The following is a 26548-nucleotide window of genomic DNA, read 5'->3' on the forward strand; positions in this document are numbered from 1 at the left end:
GTATTGGCCAGTGCAAATGGGCAACATCTTCACAGAAAGTTCTCTAGGTTGGCACTGCTCCAAAAGATGAGCTCTGCGGGGTCTGACCTGGTCTGGCCCGTCTTCATACAACTGCTTGCAGCATATTCTCTCAAAGCCTGGCTCTGCTTGTTTCCTCAGTAACTTCTTACCCGTTCAGAGATTAAAGAGGTAGACAGTTGAATCCCATCCCTGCACTTCCAGCAAGTGTCTTTCGTTTCTGAGAGTGACAACCAACCCCAATAAACTGTCAGCCGTCAGCCCAAAAGTCCACATCTGAAGGTCCGCCAACTTCAACCAAAGTGAGAACGGAACTTGCCGGAATTTCACTTCCTCGGCAGACTTTTCACATTCATCACCCAGCAATATGCCACATAGAGTTTCTAATGTATGCAGCTTATTTGTAATATCACCGGATTCCAAATTCCTGATGTCCTAAATTTTATTACTTCCAACACAAGTTTCTGTGTGAAAAACGGGTGTCTTCAAATCAGAAGTCTGCTTATGTAGGACTTTAAAAAAGCAAGTTATTTGGGGCGCCTGGCTGGCTCAGTTAGTAGAGCATTTGGCTCTTGATCTTGGAGTTGTGAGTTCAAGCCCCATATTGGGTGTGGAGTCTACTTAAAAATTTTTTTTTTAGTTTTCTAATTAAAATATTAAAGGTGCACCTGGGTTGCTCAGCTGGTTAAATGTCCGACTTCAGATTAGGTCACGATCTCCCAGTTTGTGAGTTCGAGCCCCGCGTTGGGCTCTCTGCTGAGCGCTCGGAGCCTGGAGCCTGTTTGGGATTCTGTGTCTCCCTCTCTCTCTGCCCCTCCTCTGCTCGCACTCTGTCTCTGTCTGTCTCTCTCTCAAAAATAAACATCAAAAAATGTTTTTAAAAGAGAAAATATTAGAAAGCAAATTATTTGGTTAAAGGGAAAAAATTGAACTGGGAAGTAATTATTATTTTCACTCGAGAAAATGAATTTCATTCCTCTGTCCTACAGAGAAAAAAAGGCCACAGCAGTGGGTCACAGAGTGACGGAAAAGAAGCAGGAGCATCTTTACAGCACATCAGAAGTGTGTGCACAAGACCTGGGTTCTCCAGAATAGCCTGCAAAACGCTTCCACGCTAATGATGGTGTATCAAGATTTCATATTGGGGGCGGGGGGTGGGGGGCGGTGACGGGCGCCTGGGTGGCTCAGTGGGTTGGGCATCTCACTTCAGCTCAGGTAATGATCTCACGGTTCATGAGTTCAAGCCCCGTGTCAGGGGCTTGAACTCTGTGCTGACAGCTCAGAGCCTGGAGCCCGTTTCAGATTCTGTGTCTGCCCCTCCCCCACTCGCACTCTCTGTCTCTCTCTCTCTCAAAAATAAATTAAAAAAAAAAAAAAAAGATTTTGTATTGGAAAAGGTTAGCATATGCTATCGGTAATTTACAGCCTGAAGAAAAAAAAGGCATCAGTTCTCCTTTTTCAAAATCAGTTTTACCAACTTTTTTTTTTAATGTTTATTATTTTTGAGAGAGAGAGACAGAGAGGAAACAGGGAAGGGGCAGAGAGAGAGGGAGACACAGAATCCAAAGCAGGCTCCAGGCTCCGAGCTGTCAGCACAGAGCCCGACGTGGGGCTCAAACTCACACACCGCAAGATCATGACCTGAGCTGTAGTCGGCCGCCCAACTGACTAAGCCACCCGGGTGCCCCTACCAACTTTTATTTATAAAACATTTTGGGGGCTAAGAGAAGAGCATCGTGATTTGGGCCAGACTGTCACTGGCCTGTAGCTTCTAGCACTCAGATTTGTGGAGAGAAATCTCTGTGCGCAGCGGGGAGGGGGCCCCGGGGAAAACCAGGCCGACCCCACTGAGAAGCATAGGAACATTTTCAAAGAAAATTGGACAGATTACCACATATGTTGATGTTTGCACTTTTAAATGTAGATTAAAGTAGAAGCAAGGTTTTACCCATCATCTTTATCTGGGGTGGGAATGACTAGAATTCGTCCCTCCTGTGAAATCTCTGGAAACCTTTGTCGTGCCCACCAAACTTGCCCATCAGCAGCTCCTCCTCATCTTCCTCCCGGGCCTTCTTCACTTCCTCCTTGGCCTGTATGGCATCCATCTCCCTTTCTGGGCCCTTGGAGAAAGAAACAGACACATGAGACATTAGCCGCTGGGGGTTGTGTTTCCAGGGAGGGGACTGGGGATCCACCTTCAGCCTGCCCTTGCCTTCTACAAGCCTCCACACCGCCTGGGGGCAGCTTAGAAGAGCCCCCAAGGATGCCAGGCCTTAATCCCGGATCCTGTAAATGGGACCTTCTATGGGAAAAGGGTCTTTGCAAATATGATTAAGTTAAGCATGTTGAGATAGGAAGATTATCCTGGGTCATCAAATGGACGCTAAAATCCATCACTAATGTCCTCATAGGAGACAGGGAGAGATTTGACACATACACAGAAGACCACGTGAAGACAGAGGCAGAAACAGAGCCCCATGGCCACAAACCAAGGGACACTAGGGGCCACCGGAGGCTGCAAGAGGCGAAGGAAGGATGCTCCCGCAGAGCCCTTGGAGGGCTGCTCAGCCTGCTCAGCCCTGCTGAGGACTTGATTTCAGTCCACTGATAGTGATTTTGGACTTCGGGCATCCAGACCTGTGAGATGATGAATCTGTGTTGTGTTAAGCCAGCCAATTTGTGGTAATCTGTTACAGTGGCCACAGGACACAAATACACCCATCCGCTTCCTTCTCTTCCCAGAGTACCTGGGCCCCTGTCCTTCAATCAGCTAAGCAGTGAACAGGTAGTGAAAGGAGTCCTCTGAGCCTAGGTGAAAAAAATCCAGGCTCATGTGATCAACAAAAGGGTTAGCAGTGCAGACAACATCAAGAAGGTTCCCGTAGTCATTACTGAAAAAGAGTTTTAGTAAAGCTTTACGGGAGACATCAGATTCAAGAAGAAATGGCTCCCTCACCATCAACAAAATGAAAAGGCAACCTGTTCAATGGGAGGAAGTATTTGCAAATCATGTCTAATGAGAGGTTCATATCCAAATTATATAAAGAACTTATACAACTTAATAGCAAAAAAAAAAAAAAATCTGATGGAAAAAACAGGCAGAGGATCTGAATAGACATTTCCCAAAGAAGACATCCAGATGGCCCACAGACCAACAGGCCAACATAAAAAAAATGCTCATTATCACTTATCAGGAAAATACAAATTAAAACCACAATGAGATATCACCTCACACCTGTTAGAATGGCTATTATAGGGGCGCCTGGGTGGCGCAGTCGGTTGAGCGTCCGACTTCAGCCAGGTCACGATCTCGCAGTCCGCGAGTTCGAGCCCCGCGTCGGGCTCTGGGCTGATGGCTCGGAGCCTGGAGCCTGTTTCCAATTCTGTGTCTCCCTCTCTCTCTGCCCCTCCCCCGTTCATGCTCTGTCTCTCTCTGTCCCAAAAATAAAAAATTAAAAAACGTTGGAAAAAAAAATTAAAAAAAAAAAAGAAAAAAAAGAATGGCTATTATATATATTAAAAAAAAAAAAAAACAAACACTAGATAAAAAGCGCTGGCCAAGGATGTGGAGAAAAGGGATCCCTCATACACTATTGGTGGGAATGTAAACTGGGGCAATCACTACAGAAAACAGTATGATGGTTCCCCCCAAATTAAAAACACTAATACCATATAATCCAGTAATTCCACTTCTGGGTATTTCTCTGAAGAAAACGAAAACACTGTCTCAAAAGGATATCTGCACCCCCATGTTTATTCCAGCATTATCTACAATAGCCAAGACTAAGAGCAACCCAACTGCCCACCAACCAATGAATAGATAAAGAAAATGTGACACACACACACACACACACACACACACACACACACGCACACACACAGTGGAATATTACTTAGCCATAAAAGAGAATGAAATCTTGCCATCTGCAGCAACACAGATGGACCTTGAAGGCATTATGCTAAGTGAAATAAGTAAGATGAAGAAAGGCAAATACCATATGATCTCACCTATATGTGGAATAATAATAATAAAAAAAAAAAAAAACCAAGCTCATAGATACAGAGAACAGGTTGGTGCTTATCAGACACGGTGAGGGGTGGGGAATGAAAGAGGGTGCACAAAATGAGTGAAGGGGGTCAAAAAGTACAAACTTCCAGTTATAAAATATAAATAAGTCATGGGGATGTCATGTGCGGCATAGACGATATAGTCAATAATACTGTAATAACTTTGTACGGTGACAGGTGGTAGCTAGACTTATGGTGAACATTTCTTAACGTACATAAATGTTGAATCACTATGTTGTACACCCGCAACCAATATAATATTGTACGCCAACTACACTTCAACTGAAGCAATAAATCAAAGGCAAGCGGTTCACAAAAAAGGATATCCAAAGGGCCACGAAAGCCATAAAACAGGGCCAACCTTCATTTGTTACCAGGGTAAGAAAACTGAAACTGGAAATACCCCTACACGCCTAGAGAAGCCCACAATCCCCGTGCTGGTTGAGGATGCGAGACAGCACAGCCCCCCTAGGAACAGCCTGGCAGGTTCTTCTGGGGTTAAACCCCTCTTGTAGGACCCACCTATTCCCGGCTATTTACGCCAGAGAACTGAAGGCCCGCATCCACACAGAAAAAACTGTTAAGTAAATATTCATAACAGCTTTGATCGTATGTCAAAAACTGGAAACACCCAATTGTCTGTCAACTGGTGAACAGATACAACTACCAATGGGGTGCCTGGTGGGGGCTCAGTTGGTTAAGCATCTGACTCTTGATCTCGGTGCCGGTCATGAACTCACAGTTCGTGAATTAGCGCCCCGCGTTGGGCTCTGTGCTGACAGTGTGGAGCCTGCTTGGGATTCTCTCTTGCCCCCTCTCTCTGCCCCTCCCCCACTTCCTTTCTCTCTCAAAATAAATAAATAAACTTAAAAATTAAAAAAAAAAATAAAACTACTGGGGTGCCTGGGTGGCTCAGTCGGTTAAGCGTCTGACTTCGGCTCAGATCATGATCTCAGTTTGTGGGTGCGAGCCCCACCTCAAGCTCTATGCTGACAGCTCAGAGCCTGGAGCCTGCTTCGGATTCTGTGTCTCCCTTTCTCTCTGCCCCTCCTCCACTCATGCTCTGTTTCTGTCTCTCAAAAATAAATAAAGATTACAAAAATAATAAAAATTAAAAAAAAAATAAAACTACCCAGCAATAAGAAGAAACCAATTACTGACTAATACCCCAAACATGGCTCAATCTCAGACACATTATGCTTGAGGAGCAGGCTCAAAAAGACCACATGCTAGCTTACTCCATTTACATGACACTTCGAAAAGTTGAGGCTGTACGGGCAGATACCAGGTCAGTGGAGGCCTGAAGTGGGAGAGGGTTTGGCTCCAAAGGGCCCAAGGAGACCTTTGGGGATGATGATCCTGTTCTACATCTGGTTGTTTTTTTTTTTTTTTTAACTTTTTTAATGTTTATTTTTGAGAGAAAGAGCATGAGTAGGGGAGGGGCAGAGAGAGAGGGAGACACAGAATTTGAAGCAGGCTCCAGGCTCTGAGCTGTCAGCACAGAACCTGATGCAGGGCTTGAACCCTCAAACCATTATATCATGACCTGAGCTGAAGTCGGACGCTTAACTGACTGAGCCACCCAGGCGCCCCCAGTTCATCCCATTTAAAAAAATTTTTTTAATGTTTATTTATTTTTTGAGAGAGAGAGAGACAGAGCGTGAGCGGGGGAGGGGCAGAGAGAGAGGCAGACACAGACTCGGAAACAGGCTCTAGGCTCTGAGCTGTCAGCACAGAGCCCGACGCGGGGCTCGAACTCACAGACCATGAGATCGTGACGTGAGCCGAGGTCAAACGCTTAACCGACTGAGCCACCCAGGCCCCCCTACATCTGGATCTTTGTTGGTGGTTTCACAACTGTATGCGTTTATCAAAAGTCATAGACTTCCACACCAAAAAAGGATAAATCTTACAGTGTGCATATTATGCTTCAGTAAATTTGACTTGTCAACAACTGACAATGATACCAAGCGTGGCCAAAGATGCGGCATAAACTGTAACTCTCAACCTCTGCAAAAGGAAACAGAAAAGAGGATGACACACTGAAAACTGTTGGGCTGTGTGGGACCTTGTGACCCAGGCTGTCCTGTCCTGGGCATGTGTCCACTGAAAGACACACACGGGAATGACGGGAACAGCTTTATTCGTGAGGCCACAAGCTGGAAGCAATCCAAAGCTGCATCAACAGAGAATGGATATATACCTTCTGGAATAGTCACACAGTAAGAATGAGCTGCTGCTGTATTCGATAATATGAAGCTCACAGCACTGCCTGAATGAGTAACTATTGGATGGCTCCACTTACATGAATTTCAAAAGGAGGTCAAATGTACGGCAATGGGACAGTGGTTCCTTTTGCGGGCAGCTACCGGCAGGGAGGGGGTATGAGGAGGTTCCCAGAACCCTGGTAACATTCTGTACCTTGATCTGGGTGGGATGTTTACTAATAAAAATCCATCAAGCCCTTTCCTATATGTTAGACTCAAGTACAGACATAAATGAATGATGAACAAAAAGTTCATTGTGTGTCATACCTTAGTTTCCCCCCAAGTGGCTTTGCCAAAATTCTCAGCATACTCTTCATCGTCTGTGATCAGGAAGTTATCGAAGATGGTTCCTGATCTCACCTGTGGATGAAAATAAGGCCATCCTTATTGATGTGACGAATACAACAACTTTGCACCAAGAAGCAATTGTATGTGGCTCAGGACCCCAAGGGTGATTGGATCTCAACAGTAGCACGTGCCTAAACCCATTTCTGAAGCATCCCTTCCCTCCGAGGCACTGGTTCTCAAACTTAGAAACTCCTGATGCCTGGCGTCCCCCCCAGGGATGCTGACTTAACCAGTCTGGGGTGCTGCCTGGGCGTGGAGACTGAAGAGCACTCAAGGGACTCGAGCGCTTGTGATGTTCGCCCACCACTGCCCGAGAACTTGACTGTGCAAAGTCAGCCCGCAGCGTCAGCACCACCTGGGAGCTTGCTGGGGAGGCAGGATCTCAGGCTCCACCCTGGACACTCTGCTAGCATCAGAATCTGCAGTCTTGTCCTAAAGCTGATGGGCCCCACAGGTCAACTCCAGGCTGAGGAGTGACAAATCCCCAGGGGGCAGCGAGGCAGACGGGAAATGCAAAAAAAAAAAAAAAAAAAAAAAAAGGAGGGCAGAAAGGATGTCTGTTTTGTTCATGGCTGAATTACGTCTTGAGTCCAGGTATGGGTACCAGGTACACAGTAGGAGCTCAAGGAATACCAGGTACACAGTAGGAACTCAAGGAATACCAGCTATGTGAATGCAGGAGTTTAGGCTGAAGCTCAGAGTTATCAAACTGCAGCAAATTTATTTATTTATTTATCTTTCTTTCTTTCTTTCTTTCTTTCTTTCTTTCTTTCAGCGGGGGAGGGGCAGAAGGGGGGGGGGGAGAGAGAGAGAGAGAGAGAGAGAGAGAGAGAGAGAGAGAGAGAATCCCAAATAGGCTCCATGCTCGGGGGCTGAGCCCGACGCATGGCTCTATCCCACGACCCCAGGATCATGACCTGAGCTGAAATCAAGAGTTGGACACTCAACTTCCTGAGCCACCCAGGCGCCCCCGTGTGATAGCAAATTTAAAACCAAGTAACCTGCCAAAGCTCCAGTCCAATGGCACCAATGTTCTCAAATTCTGAGAGGTCGTACTCTGTCAAATAATGGGTGTTTTTCAGCTTCTGATGGAGCCAAACGTCTTTGTCTATACCCTCTGGTTTCAGGCCATCCTGCAACAACAGAACCTAAGTGCGGGTCCGGAGGGACGCAGGCGGAGGCAGGGGAGGGACATCCTGGGGCATCGCAGGAAAAGACACCACCCACCTGGTACGGAGGCTTCTGCAGCATCGGCGCCTGCCAGTCCCCGTCCAGTTCGCTGTTCCAGTCGCTTGGCTTACTGGCACTGGCATCCAGAAAATGCTTCTCCCAGTCCTTACCATGTATAAGGAAAAAAACAATCAAATCTCAGATGTGAGAAAAGAAATTCTTAGCTACCCGGAGGCAGCAGCAGGCCCATGGGCCCATTATGCGTGGGCCCATTGCAGGCTGTCAAATCATAATTTGCCCATCAATTTGGTGATCAAAGGGCCAAGTGCTCAGGGTTCTCAGTCCCACCGAGGATGTCAAGGCCCCACGCTGCCCGGATTTTCTCCCTAAGCCTTGGCATGATCACACCGCCCTTCCCAAACTGGTGAGGAACAATAGTCTGGAAAACTCAACATAGTGGCTAAAGTTAAAAAATGTTGGGACAGGGGCGCCTGGGTGGCTCAGTCAGTTGAGCGTCCGACTTCGGCTCAGGTCATGATCTCACGGTCCGTGAGTTCGAGCCCCGCGTTGGGCTCTGTGCTGACAGCTTAGAGCCTGGAGCCTGCTTCGGATTCTGTGTCTCCCTCTCTCTCTGGCCCTCCCTCATTCATGCTCTGTTTCTCTCTGTCTCAAAAATAAATTAAAAAAAAAAAAATTAAAAAAAAAATTTTTAAAAAAATGTTGGGACAGAAGTGATGTTGGGGGGAAGGGGCCACACAGTCACTGCTGGTTAGGTGGTCTGTCCTTCTACATCACACTCGTGCGTGGAATGTTCCAGAGAGAGAGGCTGGACAACCAAGAAATGTTCCAGGATTTACCTGGGGATTGCTGGGTAGCAGGAGAAAAGCAGTTATGTTATTTAGACTTTACACATATATTATATAAAATATATACATATGTATATTAACAGTCACAGTATACACATATAAATATATGCATACACATACATGCACATATGCATGCACATAATACATGCACACACATGTATAATCCGTGTGTATAATAGATGTGGACACACATATACATATACACATTAACACACATGCACACTTGTATACACATATACACATGTAGACATGCACTTATATATATACACATATATCTGAGTCTCTATGTCTGTACGTGGCTCAGGAGGTGTTGAACAAATATTTGTTGAATAAATAAATGGATGAGAATGGGGCGCCTGGGTAGCTCAGTGGGTTAAGCGTCCGACTTTGGCTCAGGTCACGATCTCACGGTTCGTGAGTTCGAGCCCTGAGACAGCTCAGAGCCTGGAGCCCATTCCAGATTCTGTGTCTCTCTTTCTCTCTGCCCCTCTCCTGCTCACTCTCTGTCTCTCTCTTTCAAAAATAAATAAACACTGGGGCGCCTGGGTGGCGCAGTCGGTTAAGCGTCCGACTTCAGCCAGGTCACGATCTCGCGGTCCGTGAGTTCGAGCCCCGCGTCAGGCTCTGGGCTGATGGCTCGGAGCCTGGAGCCTGTTTCCGATTCTGTGTCTCCCTCTCTCTCTGCCCCTCCCCCGTTCATGCTCTGTCTCTCTCTGTCCCAAAAATAAATAAAAAATGTTGAAAAAAAATTAAAAAAAAATAAATAAATAAATAAATAAATAAATAAACACTAAGAAAGACTTTATAAAAACATAAATGGATGAATAAAAGGTGCTATGGATTAATATTCAGATAAACATATAAAAACAGGGGCATCTGGGTGGCTTAGTTGGTTGAGCGTCTGACTCTTGATCTCAGCTCAGATCGTGATTTCACGGTTCGTGGGTTTGAGCCCCGAGTTGGGCTCTGTGCTGACATCATGGAGACCACTTGGGATCCTCTCTCTCCCTCTCTCTCTGCCCCTCCCCTGCTCACACGCACTCTTTCTCAAAAGTAACAGACAAACGAAAAAAGACGGGCTTTTTCATGATATGCAATATTTCTTAATGACTGACACGTAGGATTTGGTGGCTCCCGGTCGGCTTTTTTGCTCCCACCTCAACTGGCAACAGATGAGCCACTCTTGTGCTGGGACCAGGAAATGGTTACAATGCAATCCGAGTAGCCAGCTCCTTATAATTGCAGGCTGTCAAATCATAATGCCATAATGAACTAATTTGCTTAGGAGTTCACACAGAACTGAACAAATGGACAAAACACAGCCAGTTTGGAGGCCAGCTTCTGAGCGTATGATTAGGCCCCACCAGGGACCCACCTCAAGTACGCTCAGCCCTAAGGCACACAACACTGCTAGCCCACATCGTTGTAGCTCAGAGGCAGCCAGGACTTTCATCCTAAGACCTGTGTCCTCTCCTGCATAGCCAGAGGGCTGCAAGGTCAGTTTCTTCGCCATTCTGTGCCTTGTTTTTCTGTTTGCTTGTTTTTTAATTTTACTGTTTATTTATTTTTTAGAGACAGAGAGAGAGAGAGAGAGAGAGAGAGAGGACAAGTGGGGGAGGGACAGAGAGAGAGGGAGACACAGAATCTGAAGCAGGCTCCAGGCCCTGAGTTGTCAGCACAGAGCCCGACGCGGGGCTCGAACTCACGGACTGTGAGATCACAACCTGAGCCAAAGTCGGACGCTTAACCGACTGAGCCACCCAAGGGCCCCTCTGTACCTTGTTTAAATAAGTGCTCTTTCCAGGTGAAAACTACTTTTTTGGTCTGTTTTTAAGGTAGTTCAGTAAGGGAGGGAGAAACTTTGCTCTTTTGCTTTAATGATTACATTGTCTATGATGACATACTTGATTATCAGACAGCAATGCCACTGAGCAGGTTTAAGTTGCCAGAAATTAATCGTAAACACAGACATTAATTGCCGTACAGCAAAGACAACCGTCTTAAGGCAAATGGTTCATGGGTTTGGAGTAGTGTTTGATGCTCAAAACAAAACACTGCGACAATAAATAAATGTAAACTAAACACAAAACAAAACAAAACAGAAGGTAGCTTGTAGTGGGCTGAGTGGTAGCTCCGGGTAAGGGTTTGTCCATGTCCAAAATCTCGGAATCTGGGAATGCAAGCTTATATTGAACAAAGGATCTTTGAAGAAGTAATTAAGGTAAGGATCTTGAGGCACATCTTTCTGGATTATCCAGGTGGGCCTTAAGTCCAATGACAAACGTCTTTATAAGAGATAGGAGAGACACAAGAAGAGGCCGTGTGGGGGCGGGAGGTGGCGGGGCAGAGATTGAGGTCTACCAGCCAAGGAACTCCTGGAACCAACGGAAGCTGGAAGAAACAAGGAAGGATTGTCCTCAAGATCCTTCAGAGGGAGTGTTACCCTACTGATATCCTGGATTTCTGCCTTCTGCCCTCAAGACCCATGAGAGAATACATTTGTCCTTTTTTTTTTTAATGTTAATTTATTTTGGAGAGAGAGAGAGAGAGCGTGAGCGAGTAGGGGTGGGGCAGAGAGAGAGAAGGAGGCACAGAATCCGAAGCGGGCTCCAGGCTCTGAGCTATCAGCACAGAGCCCAATGTGGGGGCTCGAACTCAAGAACCATGAGATCATGACCTGAGCCAAAGTCGGACACTTAACCAACTGAGCCACCCAGGCGCCCCTCTGTCATGATCTTTAACGTTTTATTTATTTTTGAGAGCACAAGTGGGAGAGAGGCAGAGAGAGGGGGACAGAGGATCAGAAGCAGGCTCTGTGCTGACAGCAGTGAGCCCAATGTGGGTCTTGAAGTCACGAACCGTGAGATCGTGACCTGGACTGAGGTCGGATGTTCAACCCACTGAGCCACCCTGGCTCCCCCCGCCCCCCTACACTTCTGTCATTTTTAAGCCACCCACTTTGCGGTCCTTTGTTAAACAACCCTAGGAAAACTCACGCAGACCCATTACGTTAACTGATTCTTGGTTGTCAGTCACAAGTGCGATGCTCAAAAAATACTTCATGTTCAAATTCGGAATAGCAAAATAAGAAAAAAAATCACTTTTATAAAGATTGCTGATGCAATATCCTTAAAAAAAACCACATGGGTTAAAAAAAAAAAAACTTGCTCACTTTCATTGTAAGACCCTTTCACGATCCCTGGAAGCGTGAAGCTATGTGGCCGGTTTCAGTGGCAAATGCTCCAGGGAGGGCACTTTGGTTGTGACCATGTAGGCATCATGATTACCAGCCATGCAGCAATCACACAGGACCTGTGTGCTTACAAACTCCACTGGCACACTCTGTGGAGATGTTCGTGGAAAATGCACACCTGGGATCTGTCATCTTTCGCCTGGTCCCAATCCTTGGACTCTGCGGAGGACTTCTCCATCTTCTTAAGTGACGTTAAGTTCCAGTCATACTCGATGTCGCCGGATTCAATTGATTGACCGTCAATTTTCACTTCGTAAGTGAGGTCCGGTCTTAAAACCAGAGCATAGAGGTGTGTAAATCCATCAACCTGCACGTTTTAAGGGGAGAAAGGATAACGATGAGACCTTTGACATTTCAGGGCAGGTCTATGTATGTGATTTAAGTCGCTGTTGGTCAAAGCTTTGCTGTAAACAGCAAGAAGAGTGTTTCTAGGGACAGGGGTTGACTTGACTACAAAACGTGGCCCACAGAAGAAATCGCTCCCTTGTAGAAAACTTCCGCACTACCAGCTGACTTCTCTTGAGTGGCTGGTTCCCTTATGTGTAGACAATGCTTCCCACCTAGAATCCCACAGGTGGTTATGAGAGGGTCTTGGTGTAACCCAAACACCACTGCTCTGTTCGGTTTATGAAAAGTTATGCGGAAAACGATTTCCTGTTCTGTATTCTGAAAGATACCAAATGAAGCCCAGTCTATTTTTTCAACACAGCGGGGACCTTTCTAATGCTCTGAGTTGTCTAGCAAGGGCAGGCCTAGTGTCTCTCTTGGTCACAGTTAAAAGCCCCAGACCAGACACAAGGGAACCATTGGGCAAGCATTCAATAAATGACAGATGGGAGGTGGATGGGCAGGTGTCTGGGGAGGTCGGGGCTGCCCAAGATGTGCCTGCCTGTCAGCAGTGGGGCTGCCTGGTCATTGTCACGGGGCATGCCCTAGAAATGTCTGTCGCCGGGTCAGCCTGACCTGCTGTATCAGCACCTGAATGGACCCTCCAGTCTCCTGCACAGACCTTCCAAAGATGCTGATGCTGCTCAGGGCTCAGGTTTGGGAACCACTGTCTCAGCATCTTAAAGGCTCCATCAGGAGGATTCCCCCTCTGCTAAGAGCCAAAAGTAATAGCTTCTTCAGTACCCCTCTGCTCTGCTCTGAGGGGCATAGGCTGCTGTCCACACCACGGCCGATGGCTCTGTCTGCTCCATGTTCCTCTCGACCTCTGTAGCTCGCTGTGACAGCTGAGTACAGGCTTCTCCCAATGCTCCCTCCCTGATCTCTGTCCATCTTTGTCTCCACTCACCTTTCTTAATTTAGACTTTGGGTTCATTGGCCATCCCGAGGGATAACATCCACTCCCACACATATGCAATGGATCCAAACCAGGATCTTTAATCCTAACCATTGGCCTGAGCTACAGAGCGGAGTTTCCAACAACTTTCTGGACACCTCTACCTGGATGTCTGCCAGGAGTCCACAACCAATGGTTCCAAACACATCTCTCGAGTGTGGCCTGGCCCCCCACTGGTCTTTGTTTCCCCTGATTAACAGCAATGCTGCTGAGATTCATCGACCACATACCCAGTAGCTGAATTCCAAACATCACAAAGTCCTCTCGGTCCCACCCCTGTCAAAAACGGTCCCATGGGGGCGCCTGGGTGGCGCAGTCGGTTAAGCGTCCGACTTCAGCCAGGTCACGATCTCGCGGTCCGTGAGTTCGAGCCCCGCGTCAGGCTCTGGGCTGATGGCTCGGAGCCTGGAGCCTGTTTCCGATTCTGTGTCTCCCTCTCTCTCTGCCCCTCCCCCGTTCATGCTCTGTCTCCCTCTGTCCCAAAAATAAATAAAAAACGTTGAAAAAAAAAAATTAAAAAAAAAAAAAAAACGGTCCCATGTTCTGTATCCCATTGAAGCCTTGGCCTCACAGTCTCACCCTTCTCCCTGCCTATCGATCACCCTGTCCCTCCAGCCCCCGCCCCCCAGAACATCTGAGGTATTTCTCTAACAGGCAGATCTGCCCCTCTCCTTGAAAACCCCTGAGGGCTGACCACTGCCTGCAGGGGAGATTCTCAGCCTTTCTTTCACAGCATCACAGAATGAATCCAACCCCACTGGACGTAGCTTCTCCTCACTGGGAACACCAACAACCTGCTGTGAGTCAGTGCTCCTTCAACAGAAGCATCTTTTCTTTTTCTAGCAGGTGCAGAAATAGCACATGTCTGAGGGCATCATCAATCTGCGGCTGCCACTCGGGGCCCCATAGGCTTGCTGTCCTGAGCTTGTCATGCTCTGACCTCCCCAGCACAGTCCAGGCCAGACTTCATGGCCTCTGTAGTGTCATCCCTAGGCTCTCCCCCACATCCAATGTGCAACTGAACAATTCCTCGGGAATCAATTGTAAAACCTGTGCACTCAGTTGGCCTTCGAGCTCTCCCTCACCCCCACAGGAGTGATGTCAGGCCTCTCCATTTAAAGAGGACCTGGTGATCCTTTGCAGCCACCAGGTCGGCGGGTGGGACCCCAAGAGAGCAACGAGGCTGCCAATGGGAGACTCACTGGGGCTTTGTGAAGAGACCGAACACACCCCTGCTTGGGTCAGGACTGAATAAATAGTGGCGATTATGGACACTTCCCCTCTGTGCAGTCACTGTGCTCTCCAGATGCACCCCGGCCTCCTGCCCAGATTTGCCCAGACTTTGTGGAGGCCCCCCATGTTGAAGCTCTGGGCACTGGGGATGCCCCAGGAGTCAGGTCCCAGCTTCCTGGTGGCTACATTCAAATAGAGGGGTTGCTTCGGGGAGTGTACTTCCCTTCCGCGGGCCCGGAGCCAGGGACGTGATGCAAACTGCCTCTTTGGAGAAGCCCTGGGCTGGGCCGTGGAGTTATGAAGGCATCAGTGTTGTTTTCACAGGATCCGTGGTAAAAAGTAAGAAAGTATGCTTCCATTTTAGAAACATTCCCATTTGTAAATGTTTTGGTATGTTGAAGATTAATTTCTTCAGGATGTTTTTGCGTCCCAGCCTGAATATTTTATTCCATAGTGAGGACGGACACCGCTGAAATGTGACTATTCTATTGTAACCCTTATAAGGCAGATTATAATACGATGTCACAGCTCACAGTGAAAAGTGAGTATGCCCTCCTGATGGGTACAAACGTCAGAAAACAAGCCAAAGGGGTAGGCAAGTATCTCTAATAACACTGCTAAACTGGAAACCTAGGGCATGGGGGGTGTGTTTGCTAAGATCCATACCTGGCTCAGTTAAATATTTTAAATTTTTTTTTTCAACATTTATTTATTTTTGAGACAGAGAGAGACAGAGCATGAACAGGGGAGGGGCAGAGAGAGAGGGAGACACAGAATCTGAAACAGGCTCCAGGCTCTGAGCGGTCAGCATAGAGCCCGATGCGGGGCTCAAACCCACGGACCGTGAGATCGTGACCTGAGCTGAAGTCGGACGCTTAACCGACCGAGCCACCCAGGCGCCCCATAAATATTTTAAGATCAAAAGGATTTTCTCTCAATTTATGCTGTCATTAAGAGTTAACACAGGTGGCTGGGTGGCTCAGTCAGTTAATCATCCGACTCTTGATTTCAGCTCAGGGTATGATCTCACAGTTCGTAAGTTCAAGCTCCGAGTTGGGCTCTGCTGACAGTGTGGATCCTGCTTTGGATTCTCTCTCTTTCCCTCCCTCTCTGCCCCTTCCCTTCTCTCTCTCTCTCTCTCTCTCACTCTCTCTCAAAATAAATAAACATTAAAAAAAAAAAAAGTTAACACAATCACAGATTTGAATACAGAAGCACTTACCTTACACCTGATCGATTTCTTGTTTGAGTGATACTGATTCTTGAAGTGTAAAATAACATGAACTTTCTTGAAATCAAATCCACAAATATCGGGCCCTACAAAAAAAAAAAAATATTAGCTGCTCTCAATTTCTTTCTATGATGCATCACCCCAGGAGACCCCCAATCATTGTGAAATAATATATGAGGCACCAGAAGTCTATAGGTGCAGGAACAATCGGACGTTGTCATAGAGATACTGAAATGGACAGCGGCACCCTTCTTGGTTCAGGTGACTTCTCAGTTCACTGCAACTACTTTGGAGTCAAGTGTAAGGCAGCATGTGAGTAAGAAAAAGATTTAACAGTCTGGGAAGCATCCTTGGCACGCTGCCTGAGACTTGGGTCCTTGGTCTGAAGCTCTAAGAGGTGGCCTGTGCCAGGTGAGGGACTAGCTGGCTCTGATCTCAGCTTTCACCGTGCTAAGACACATTTGCAGCGACGCAGCTACCCACGCCCCCGCGTCCTGCTCTCTAAAATGGGGATGTTAATCTTGACTTCCAAGGCTACTTTGCCAATTAAATGGGCTCAGGTATGTAAAGCATTTAATATGGCAATGCTCAATATTTGTTATTATCATTATGCGTGTCCCAACACAACACTCAGGCACATATTCGGACTAAGACTTTCTGAATGTACTAAACAAGGTTTGCAGGAGGTATCTGGAAAATTTGTCCAACCTTCTGAGGATGTTTGGAATTACCCCGCTGCTGCTTTACTGAGCTTAAGCCTCCGGAATGTACTAGACCCTCTGGGTGTCTTTCTGTCTCGAATCAAATTCCACCACATCCATTGACCCGGGGCTGCACCCGCCCCTGGGGATTCTGTGAGGCAAACCCTATGTAAACACAAGCAGATGACGGCAATTTTTTTTTTTTTTTCTACAACTTGCAGTGATGAATCTCCAGAATAAGAGAGATCCAGGCTGCACATAATTAAAGGATATCATCAATTTGCCAGAGTGGATATGACATTGAACTTAGAAGTAGCATCCTGAGGGACCCACAAAGAACAGTATGTCTACCTCCCAGCTGAGTTCTCAGAGGACGTTTATGTAATTTCCTTTTTTTTTTTTTTAAATCACTGGAAAACATTCCAGTTCAATTTTTAAAACAAAAGCTATGGTATGTGAACTATCTGTATGAAAGTCTACCACCTCAGGATTAAAATATGAAATTTTCCCTTCAAAGTTGGTCAGAATTTTCTGATTTCTAAGCACCTACATGCTTTAAATATTAAATTAGGCTTCAGAACATGCCCGGGCATGCCTGGGAAATCTGGACATTTTCCATTAAGAGCGATCATAAAATATTTATGCATGTAGTGGATTTTTATGAAGAAATGGGAGTAGACAGATAGGCTCTAAAGCCAGGCTGACCCGATTTGGGGCAAGTAAGTTTAATCTTCGTGAGCCTCAGTTTCTTTATTTGCAAAATGGAAGCTGTGTTACCTGTTTCCTAGGGTTTTAAACATAATTTAAGACTGCATTTGTATCGCTGGCATCCTGTTTTAAGAAAATAAAAATAACCTAAACGAAGACATTTTAATTTCCTTTTTAATCAAAATAAAGATGTTTGTTCTTTGTTCCAGATTTTAAATGCAACAGTAAATTGGAGTCGTGGTGGAGAAGACAGCAGGGGTCAGGGACTATGCAATTGGTGGAAAGTTTGCATATATGTAATGTGGTGGCCTTAGAGAAGTCACCTTGCCCTACAAGACAGGGCAGGATTATATCCAGATTCAATAAATAATATAATATCTATTCTCTCTACTTCTAGAACACTGTGACCAGCTGTACATACAAACATGAGAACAGTGTAACAGGTGTCTGAAGGCTGATGCTGATCACAATAAATTCAAAGATAAGCACTGGAAAACCAGGACAGAGAAAACTTCTGCAATACATCCATGTCACGAGAGAAAAGAACTTTAAAAAAGGATTCCCTAAACTTGAATTACAGACAGATATTTTGAAATTACATTTCCAATATTTTTGGGGGGTGCCTGGGTGGCTCAGTCAACCGCTTAAGCGTCCAACTTTGGCTCAGGTCATGATCTCACAGTTCGTGGGTTTGAGCCCCGCGTCGGGCTCTGTGCTGACAACTCAGGGCCTGGAGCCTGCTTCAGATTCTGTGTCTCCCTCTCTCTCTGCCCCTCCCCCACTTGCCTTCTGTCTCTCTCTCTCTCTCTCTCACTCTCTCAAAAATAAACATTAAAAAATTTTTTTTTAAAGATTTTTTTCACTTATTTTTTAACTGTGGTAAAATATACATAAGATTTACTGTCTGGGTCATTTTTAAGTGTACCTTCAGGGGTATTAAATACATTTGCCGTGTTGAGCAACCATCCCCACTGCCCATCCCCATGACTCTTCATCTTACAAAACTGGAACTCTATATTTATTAAACACTAACTCCCCATTCTCCCCTGTCTCAGCCCCTGGCAACCACCATTCTATCTTCTGGCTCTATAATTTTGACTACTCCAAGGACCTAAAATAAAATAAGTGGAATTGGATAGTATTTTGTCTTTTTGTGACTGGCTTATTTCACTTAGAATAATGTCCTCAAGGTTCTTCCATGTTGTAGCCTGTATCAAAATTTCCCTCCTTTATAAAGCTGAATGATGGTCCATTATATGGATACCATATTTGTATATCCATTCATTTGCAGATGGACACTTGAGCCCTCTAGTCTTGTTCTTCTTTTTTGAGATTGTTTTGGCTATTCAGGGTCCCTTGAGATTCCACATGAATGTTAGAATGGGTTTTTCCATTTCTGCCAAAAAAAAAAAGTCATTGGAATTTTAATAGGAATTGGATTGAATCTGTATATTGTTTTTATTTTATTTTTTTTTTTCAACGTTTTTTATTTATTTTTGGGACAGAGAGAGACAGAGCATGAACGGGGGAGGGGCAGAGAGAGAGGGAGACACAGAATCGGAAACAGGCTCCAGGCTCCGAGCCATCAGCCCAGAGCCTGACGCGGGGCTCGAACTCACAGACCGCGAGATCGTGACCTGGCTGAAGTCGGACGCTTAACCGACTGCGCCACCCAGGCGCCCCTGTATATTGTTTTTAGAATCTGTAGAATGCTTTGGCTAGTGTTAACATTTTTTTTTTTTTAACGTTTATTTATTTTTGAGACAGAGAGAGACAGAGCATGAATGGGGGAGGGTCAGAGAGAGGGAGACACAGAATCCGAAACAGGCTCCAGGCTCTGAGCTGTCAGCACAGAGCCCAACGGGGGGCTTGAACTCACGGACCGCGAGATCATGACCTGAGCCGAAGTCGGCGGCTTAACCGACCGAGCCACCCAGGCGCCCCTAGTGTTAACATTTTAACACTATTAAGTCTTCCATTCCATGAACATGGAATGTCTTTCCATTTATTTACATCTTCTTTAATTTCTTTCAGCAATATTTTGTAGTTATCATTGTATGAATTTTTCACCTCCTTGCTTAATTCCTAAGTATTTTACTCTTTTGGATGCTATTGTAAATGGAATTATTTTGTAACTTCCCTTTCAGATTGTTCATTGTTCACATATAGGAACGTAACTGTTTTTTGTGTGTTGACTTTGTATCCTGCTACTTTGCTGAATTCATTCACTAATTCTAATAGTTTTTTTGTGCAATCTCTATGATTTTCTCCATATAAGATCAAATCATCTGCAAACAGATCATTTTACTTCTTTCTTTCCAATTTGGATGGCTTTTATTTATTTTTCTTGCTTGTTTGCTCTGGCTAGAACTTCCAGTAGTATGTTGAAAAGAAGTGGTGAAAGTGGGGGCACCTGGGTGGCTCAGTTGGTTGAGCATCCAACTCTTGATTTCGGCTCAGGTCATGATTTCATGATTTGTGAGTTCGAACCCCTGCTTGGAATTCTCTCTCCTTCTCTCTCTGCCCCTCCCCTGCTTGCACTTGGGCACTCTCTCTCCCCCTCTTCCTCTCAAAATAAACAAACTTAAAAAAAAAGTGGTGAAAGTGGGCATGCTTGCCTTATTCCTGATCTTACAGGAAAAGCTTTGTCTTTCACCACTAGGTATGTTTGCTGTGGGTTTTTCATATATGGCTTTTATTATGTTGAAGTAGTTTCCTGCTATTTCTAGTTCGTCAACTGTTTTATCATGAAAGGGTATTGAATTTTGTCGAATGCTTTTTCTGCATCAATTGTGATGATCATGTGTTTCTTTTTTTCTTTCATTCTGTTGATGCGGCATATACTATTGACTGATTTTCATATTTCAAATCACCCTTGCAGACAAGGAAGAAATGCCACTTGGTCATGGTGTATAATCCTTTTAATATGCTGCTGACTTCTGTTTGCTAGTATTTTGTTGAGAATTTTTGCATCAATGTTAATAAGAATATTGGTCTGTAGGTTTCTTTTCTTTTAGTGTCTGGCTTTGGTATCAGAATAATGCTAGCCTCATAGAATGAGTTAGGAAGTACATGTTCCCACCTCTTCAATGTTTTTTTGAAAAGTTTGAGAAGGATTGGTGTTAGTCCTTCTTTAAATGTTTGGTAGAATTGGTGAGAGGTTCATCAGATTCAAGATTTTGCTTTATTGGGAGATTTTGGTTTACTGCTTCAAGCTCCTTACTATTTATAAGTCTCTTCAGATTTTCTATTTTTTCATGATTGAGTCTTGGCAGATTTTGTGATTCTAGGAATTTGTCCATTTTACCAAGGTTATCCAAATTTTTGGGTGTATAATTGTTCTTAGCACTCTCTCATATAATTCCTTTTATTTCTGCAGAATTGGTAGTAACATCCCATTTCTGATTTTAGTAATTTGAGTCTTCTTTCTTTGTCCATCTAGGTAAAGGTTTTGTCAGTTTTGTTGACCTTTTTGGAGAAACAACTTTGGATTTCATTAATTTCCTCTGTTGTCTTTCTATTCATGATTTCATTTATCTCTGCTGTACTCTTTATTATGCCTATTTCTCCCTTCAATTCTACCAGTTTTTGTTTCATATATTTTGAAGTTCATTAGGCATGTAAATGTTTATAGTTATTACATCTTCTTGCCTTTTTTAAAAAAAAATTTTTTTTAACGTTTATTTATTTTTGAAACAGAGAGACAGAGCATGAACAGGGAGGGTCAGAGAGAGGGAGACACAGAATCTGAAACAGGCTCCAGGCTCTGAGCTGTGAGCACAGAGCCCGACGCGGGGCTCGAACTTACGGACCGCGAGATCATGACCTGAGCCGAAGTCGGCCGCCCAACCGACTGAGCCACCCAGGCGCCCCTTGACCTTTTTATTAATATATAATGTCCTGTGTCTCTTGTAACCTTTTATTCAAAGTCTATTTTGCCTGATATTAGTATGGCCACCTCTGCTCTCTTTTGGGTGCTATTTGCCTGGAATACCTTTTCCCACCCTTTCACTTTAAACCTCTTTGAAAAAAACTTTTTTAATGTTTTTTTTTTTTTTTTTTTTTTTTTGAGAGAAAGAGCATGAGTGGGGGAGGATCAGAGAGAGGGAGAGACACAGAATCTGAAGCAGGCTCTGGGCTCTGAGCTTTCAGCACAGAGCCCGATGCGGGGCTCGAACTCACAAACCATAAGATCATGACCTGAGCTGAAGTTGGATGCTTAACTGACTGAGCCACCCAGGCGCCCCTTCTTTCGTTTTTGAGTTTTTGTAGGGAAATGTTTAAATTCCTTTTTAACTTCCTTTTGTGTATATTCTGTAGCTACTTCCTTTGTGGAGGAACCATGGGGGTTACATTTAACACCTTGAAGTTATAGTGCTCTAATTAGAATTTACACCAGTTTAACTTCAATAACACACAAAACTCCGCTGTTCATTTGTTTGCACTTCTGTGATCAGAAGCAGCGATCAGAGTTCAGATCCCTGATACTGGGAGGACAGGGTCCTTTTTGCCCACCCCGGCTGTGGCAAGCTGCGTATAGGCTGCTCCAGGAGCACATGCACAGCTGTCTGCCGTGTGGCTTGAAATGGGGGATGGGTAGGTCTCCTGTGCTAAGAGCTCAAATTGCCCCAAATTAACCTTCCCATTCTTCCCCTGGAAGAAGCAATCCTTCCACAGACTTCAGAGTTCCAAAATAGTTACATCATATTCTGTTGATTTTTGTCCAGGTGGGGAGATGGATTCCTGGTGCGTCCTATTCCATTTTCCCAGAATCCTCTTTATCCTGAAAACTTTTTGAACCCACACGCTTCAGTTATGTCCAGTTCCTGTGGCCCAATGGGCTCCCATGCCGATTCTAGCACAAATTTTAATCAATTACTCCTGGTATCAGGAGATATTTAATGTGTTCCAGGGGTCAGCAAGGGCTAGGCAGGAAATGTTTTTGGCTTTCCTACCATTTTCATGTGTCAAAAATATTAGCCTTCTTTTAATTTTTTTAATCATTAAAAACATTAAAACCCATTCTCAGCTCATGGGGCATAACAAACACAGTCCGTGGGCTGACGTGGCCCGTGGCCAAAGTCTGCTGACTCCTGATGTATTTCAAATACTTGGGACTACATTACTATCGCATAAATAACTCTCTCAAAAGTACAATAGAGGGGTGCCTGGGTGGCTCAGTCGGTTAAGCGTCCGACTTCGGCTCAGGTCATGATCTCATCGTTCGTGGGTTCGAGCCCCGCGTCAGGCTCTGTGCTGACAGCTCGGAGCCTGGAGCCTGCTTCAGATTCTGTGTCTCCCTCTCTCTGCCCCTTCCCTGCTCATGCTCTGTCTCTCTCTGTCTCAAAATAAATAAACATTAAAAAATTTAAAAAAAAAAGTACAATAGAATGGTACAGTTGCCTTTTTATAATGTTAATTACGTTCCACGGTACTAAAAACCTTTGGTTGGATATACTCAACACTACTACTGAAGCCAAGTCTTGCTCTGAGGAATTCTATCAAGTGGAAGGAAGGGTTCAAAGTCATCAGAAATGGTTGTTTTGTGCTATCTGAACTCACCAAACATAATATAGTACTGAGATTTTCCATTCAGGTTCTTCTGATCCACATCTGCAGGGAAGATCTTAACGTAGCCCCCTCCACAGTCCATCTTTTGCTCGTGTTTCACTGTGTACTGAACGACCAGCGTCTTCCCTTTGTTGCTAAACGGTTTGAAACGTGCCGAGATGGCATAGAATCGGCCATTTTGCGTGGTTTGCAGACCTTTAAACAAAAAGGACTCGTGAAGGATGAGGAATGACACGTGCGCTCGGTGCTGCAGGGAATTAAATGGTCACCCTTCCCCCTGCCCCCAGGAATAACCACTCACATCAGCCCAGGGCCTCACACACACCTTCACAATAATATGGGATGGCCATACCACTAAGTCTCTCTGCTGCCAGAAACCTTCTATTTCCACACCCCATTGTTTCTCTGTGCTCAGTGTACCACTGTTGTGTCTTAAATTGAAACATTTCAGCTGTAGATGACAAATGTGCAGTCTAAGGGGATAAGGAGTTAATTTTGCTTCCATTCATCCTCCAAGGGGTGGGAATACACAATAAAGCTTGTGCGGCAACTTCGTTAAGAACCAGAGCATCCTACGTCTTTTCTTTCATTCCTGTCTTAAAAGAGTTGCTTTGGGGGCGCCTGGGTGGCTCAGTCGGTTAAGTGTCCAACTTCAGCTCAGGTCACGATCTCACAGTCTGTGAGTTCGAGCCCCGCGTCGGGCTCTGTGCTGACAGCTCAGAGCCTGGAGCCTGTTTCAGATTCTGTGTCTCCCTCTCTCTCTGACCCTCCCCCGTTCATGCTCTGTCTCTCTCTGTCTCAAAAATAAATACACGTTAAAAAAAAAAAATTAAAGGGGCGCCTGGGTGGCTCAGTCGGTTGAGCGTCCCACTTCGGCTCAGGTCATGATCTCACGGTCCGTGAGTTCGAGCCCCGCGTCGGGCTCTGTGCTGACAGCTCAGAGCCTGGAGCCTGTTTCGGATTCTGTGTCTCCCTCTCTCTCTGACCCTCCCTGTTCATGCTGTGTCTCTCTCTGTCTCAAAAATAAATGTTCAAAAACAAAAAATTTAAAAAAAATTAAAAAAAAAAAAAAAAAAAAAAAGAGTTGCTTAGGACACACGACCGTGGATGGAGAACAGAGTGCTGACCTGTAAAAAAGTGCTTCCCTGCCCTGGATGAGCTGGCCCACAGTTGCCATCTTTTTTTTTTATTTTTTTTTTTATAGAGATACCACCCTTTTGTCACATGAATCACCTCGTATTTTAGAAGTTTAGGTGTTCAAGACGAACCCGCCCCCACCTTTTCAGTAGCCACTAGGCTCTGTACCAAATCCTTATCTTACACTATTGAAAACAGAGCCAGTCTTATTATCATCTAGTCTTCCCTGCTCCACATTCCTGCCCCCAAACCTGCCTATGCAGAGATCCATCATAAATGCACTTGACATTTTCTGTCGATACGTCCAAGCCTGAACTCACGACTGACTGCCCATACCACACTCGTCTCTTTCTTTCTCCTCCATTCTCTCCCCGCCCCCACCCTTCCCTTTCTCAAAGAATTCAAAGGATCTCCCCTCCTTTACCCCTTTACCACCCAGGCAATTCCTAAGGCCAAGATTCACCACCTCTCCGTCTCTCCACCCTCCTCGGCCACCCCCATCGTCTCTCACCTCTTCCCATTTCTGTCTGACTGAATTCTATTCATCTTTCCATCTATGGCTTCTGTGTGATGGTCCTTGGAGATCACAATGAAAGGGGCCAAACTAATGGGTATCCCCAGTGCCTTGCCCATGTGCTCTCACTAGATGTGTGCTGGAGTGAACGAAACACAGCATCTCAGGATGCCAGATTGGAGGAGGAAAAAATGTGGTGCGGAAGAACCCAAATGGAAACCCCTATCCTTGGACAAGCTTGATGAAACAATCTGTTAATTTCACTCCATTTTTGTCCTATGGGCTGAATCGTGACCAACTCTTTCGGTCCACGTGTAACTTAAAACACAATGCATATGCAATAGAAAACCAGAAGCTGGGGCGCCTGGGTGGCTCAGTTGGTTAAGCGTCTGACTTCGGCTCAGGTCATGACCTCGCTGGGTTTGTGAGTTTGAGCCCCGCATCAGGCTCTGTGCTAACAGCTCAGAGCCTGAAGCCTCCTTCAGATTCTGTGTCTCCTCCTCTCTCTGCCCCTCCCATGCTCATGCTCTGTCTCTCAATAATAAACGTTAAAAAATTAAAAAAAAAAAAAAAGAAAGAAAAGAAAAGAAAACCAGAAGCTGCCGACAGGACAACACCGGAGGAGCGGAGTCAAGGTAGAGGTGGAGTGGAAGGCTGGTGAAAAGAGGAAAACTTTTCATCCGAACCAGAGGTTGGACAATCTTTTCTGCCAAGCCAGAGATCAAGTATTTTAGACTTCGCGGGTCATACAGTCTGTGTGCCAACTTACTGCCTTTACAGCATGCAAAAGGCCGAAGAACCTAAGTCAATGAATGATCATGGCTGTGTTCCATTAAAACTTTACTTATGGATATTGACATTTCATATGTTTCACTAAATTTTATGTAATTTTTATACATTATAAAATACCATTCCCCTTTTGATTTTTCCCCAACAATTAAAATATGTAAAAGCCATTCTTATCTCACCAGCCGTGCAAAAAACAAGTGTGTAGTTTGTCCACGTTTGAACATCAGAAATGAGAAGAAGACAGAAGTTACCCTTGGCACTAGGAGGCTACTGACTTGGGGAATGGGCAGTGCAAGGGGGCGGGGGCTCTGAAAACCTTCCCTATCTGATCCAGAGTGTACAAATGTAAACACTCATCTTTCTATACCCGTACGATCTGTACACCTGACAGCATGTAACTTTTAGGTCGATTTTTTTCTCCTTCTTAAAGTGGAAATAAACATGAGAAGTATCCCCTAATCATTTTCCTTTTGCAGGTCAAAGACCTGGAGTCTCCAAACTCCTGCCACTAGTGCGTATACAATGGAGCGACCTTGGGCAAGTAAAGAAAGGAAAGAGAAAAAGTAATGCCAGGCCCTATCCAAGCCTTAGCTTCCCCACCCGTGAAACGGCTGTAAGAGGTGTTATGGGTGTGCCACACCTACCTCGGAAGGTTGCTATGGAGGTGAGGCGTGTGTGTTTGACATTTAGCTCCATTTTCTCACCATTCCTACACTAACCTTTGTCCTTCTCCTTATGACCATAAAATTTCCCCGACGAGAGTCTAAAATGCCCAAATTGGGAGTCATTGGTGGACTGCACCCAGCGGTTCCTCCAGCGCTCTGTGGGGGGAAACAAGACCGGTTAGAGCTGAGACTGTTCATTTGAATCATGGAGGTGTGTGTGTGTGTGTGTGTGTGTGTGTGTGTGTGAGCGCGCGCGCGCGCGCGCGGGGGGGGGGGGGGGCGGGGCGGGGGGCTCGAGGCTTCAAAGCTTCGCCACCACCGACCCCGCGGCGATGGGCTGGTGCCAATGGCGACTCTGGCTATCCGCTGGGCAGCCAAGGATGGAGGAGCTTTCGCCCCTACTTTCCCACCACCACGGACATCGCCTTTTCACCTCCGTCTAGAAATTCCTCTTGGAAGTAGACGGTGGCCAGCGCCACCCGCAGCAAGCAGACCGCCCACAGCGGAACGGGAGCCACAGCCATAGAGTGCGCGCTGCTCTTCTTGTAACGCCCCTTTGCTCCCAGCGGTCTCGGCGAAGTGCCAGACCGTCCCAAGACTACAACTCCCGTCACGCCTCGCGATTGTGACCTGAGGCACCATTGGCCTCTACCGCGCAGTGCACGCC

The 26548-nt window shown here is 45.6% G+C and overlaps 1 protein-coding gene across 1 annotated transcript; it reads right to left on the reverse strand.

The window, feature by feature from the left end:
- Positions 1-1913: 1913 nt before the first annotated feature.
- Positions 1914-26531, reverse strand: CALR3 (calreticulin 3). The gene is made up of 9 exons (XM_078443236.2): positions 26315-26531; positions 25936-26037; positions 22768-22971; positions 15788-15882; positions 12109-12297; positions 7929-8036; positions 7703-7834; positions 6621-6713; positions 1914-2138 (listed from the first exon to the last, which is right to left on the reverse strand). The coding sequence occupies exons 1-9, from the start codon at positions 26403-26405 to the stop codon at positions 1995-1997; spliced, it is 1158 nt and encodes a 385-aa protein (XP_078299362.1). The 5' UTR covers positions 26406-26531; the 3' UTR covers positions 1914-1994.
- Between the last annotated feature and the right edge of the window lie 17 nt (positions 26532-26548).

This window comes from Panthera onca, chromosome A2 (assembly GCF_046562875.1).
Source record: "Panthera onca isolate mPanOnc1 chromosome A2, mPanOnc1 haplotype 2, whole genome shotgun sequence".
NCBI lineage: Eukaryota > Metazoa > Chordata > Mammalia > Carnivora > Felidae > Panthera > Panthera onca.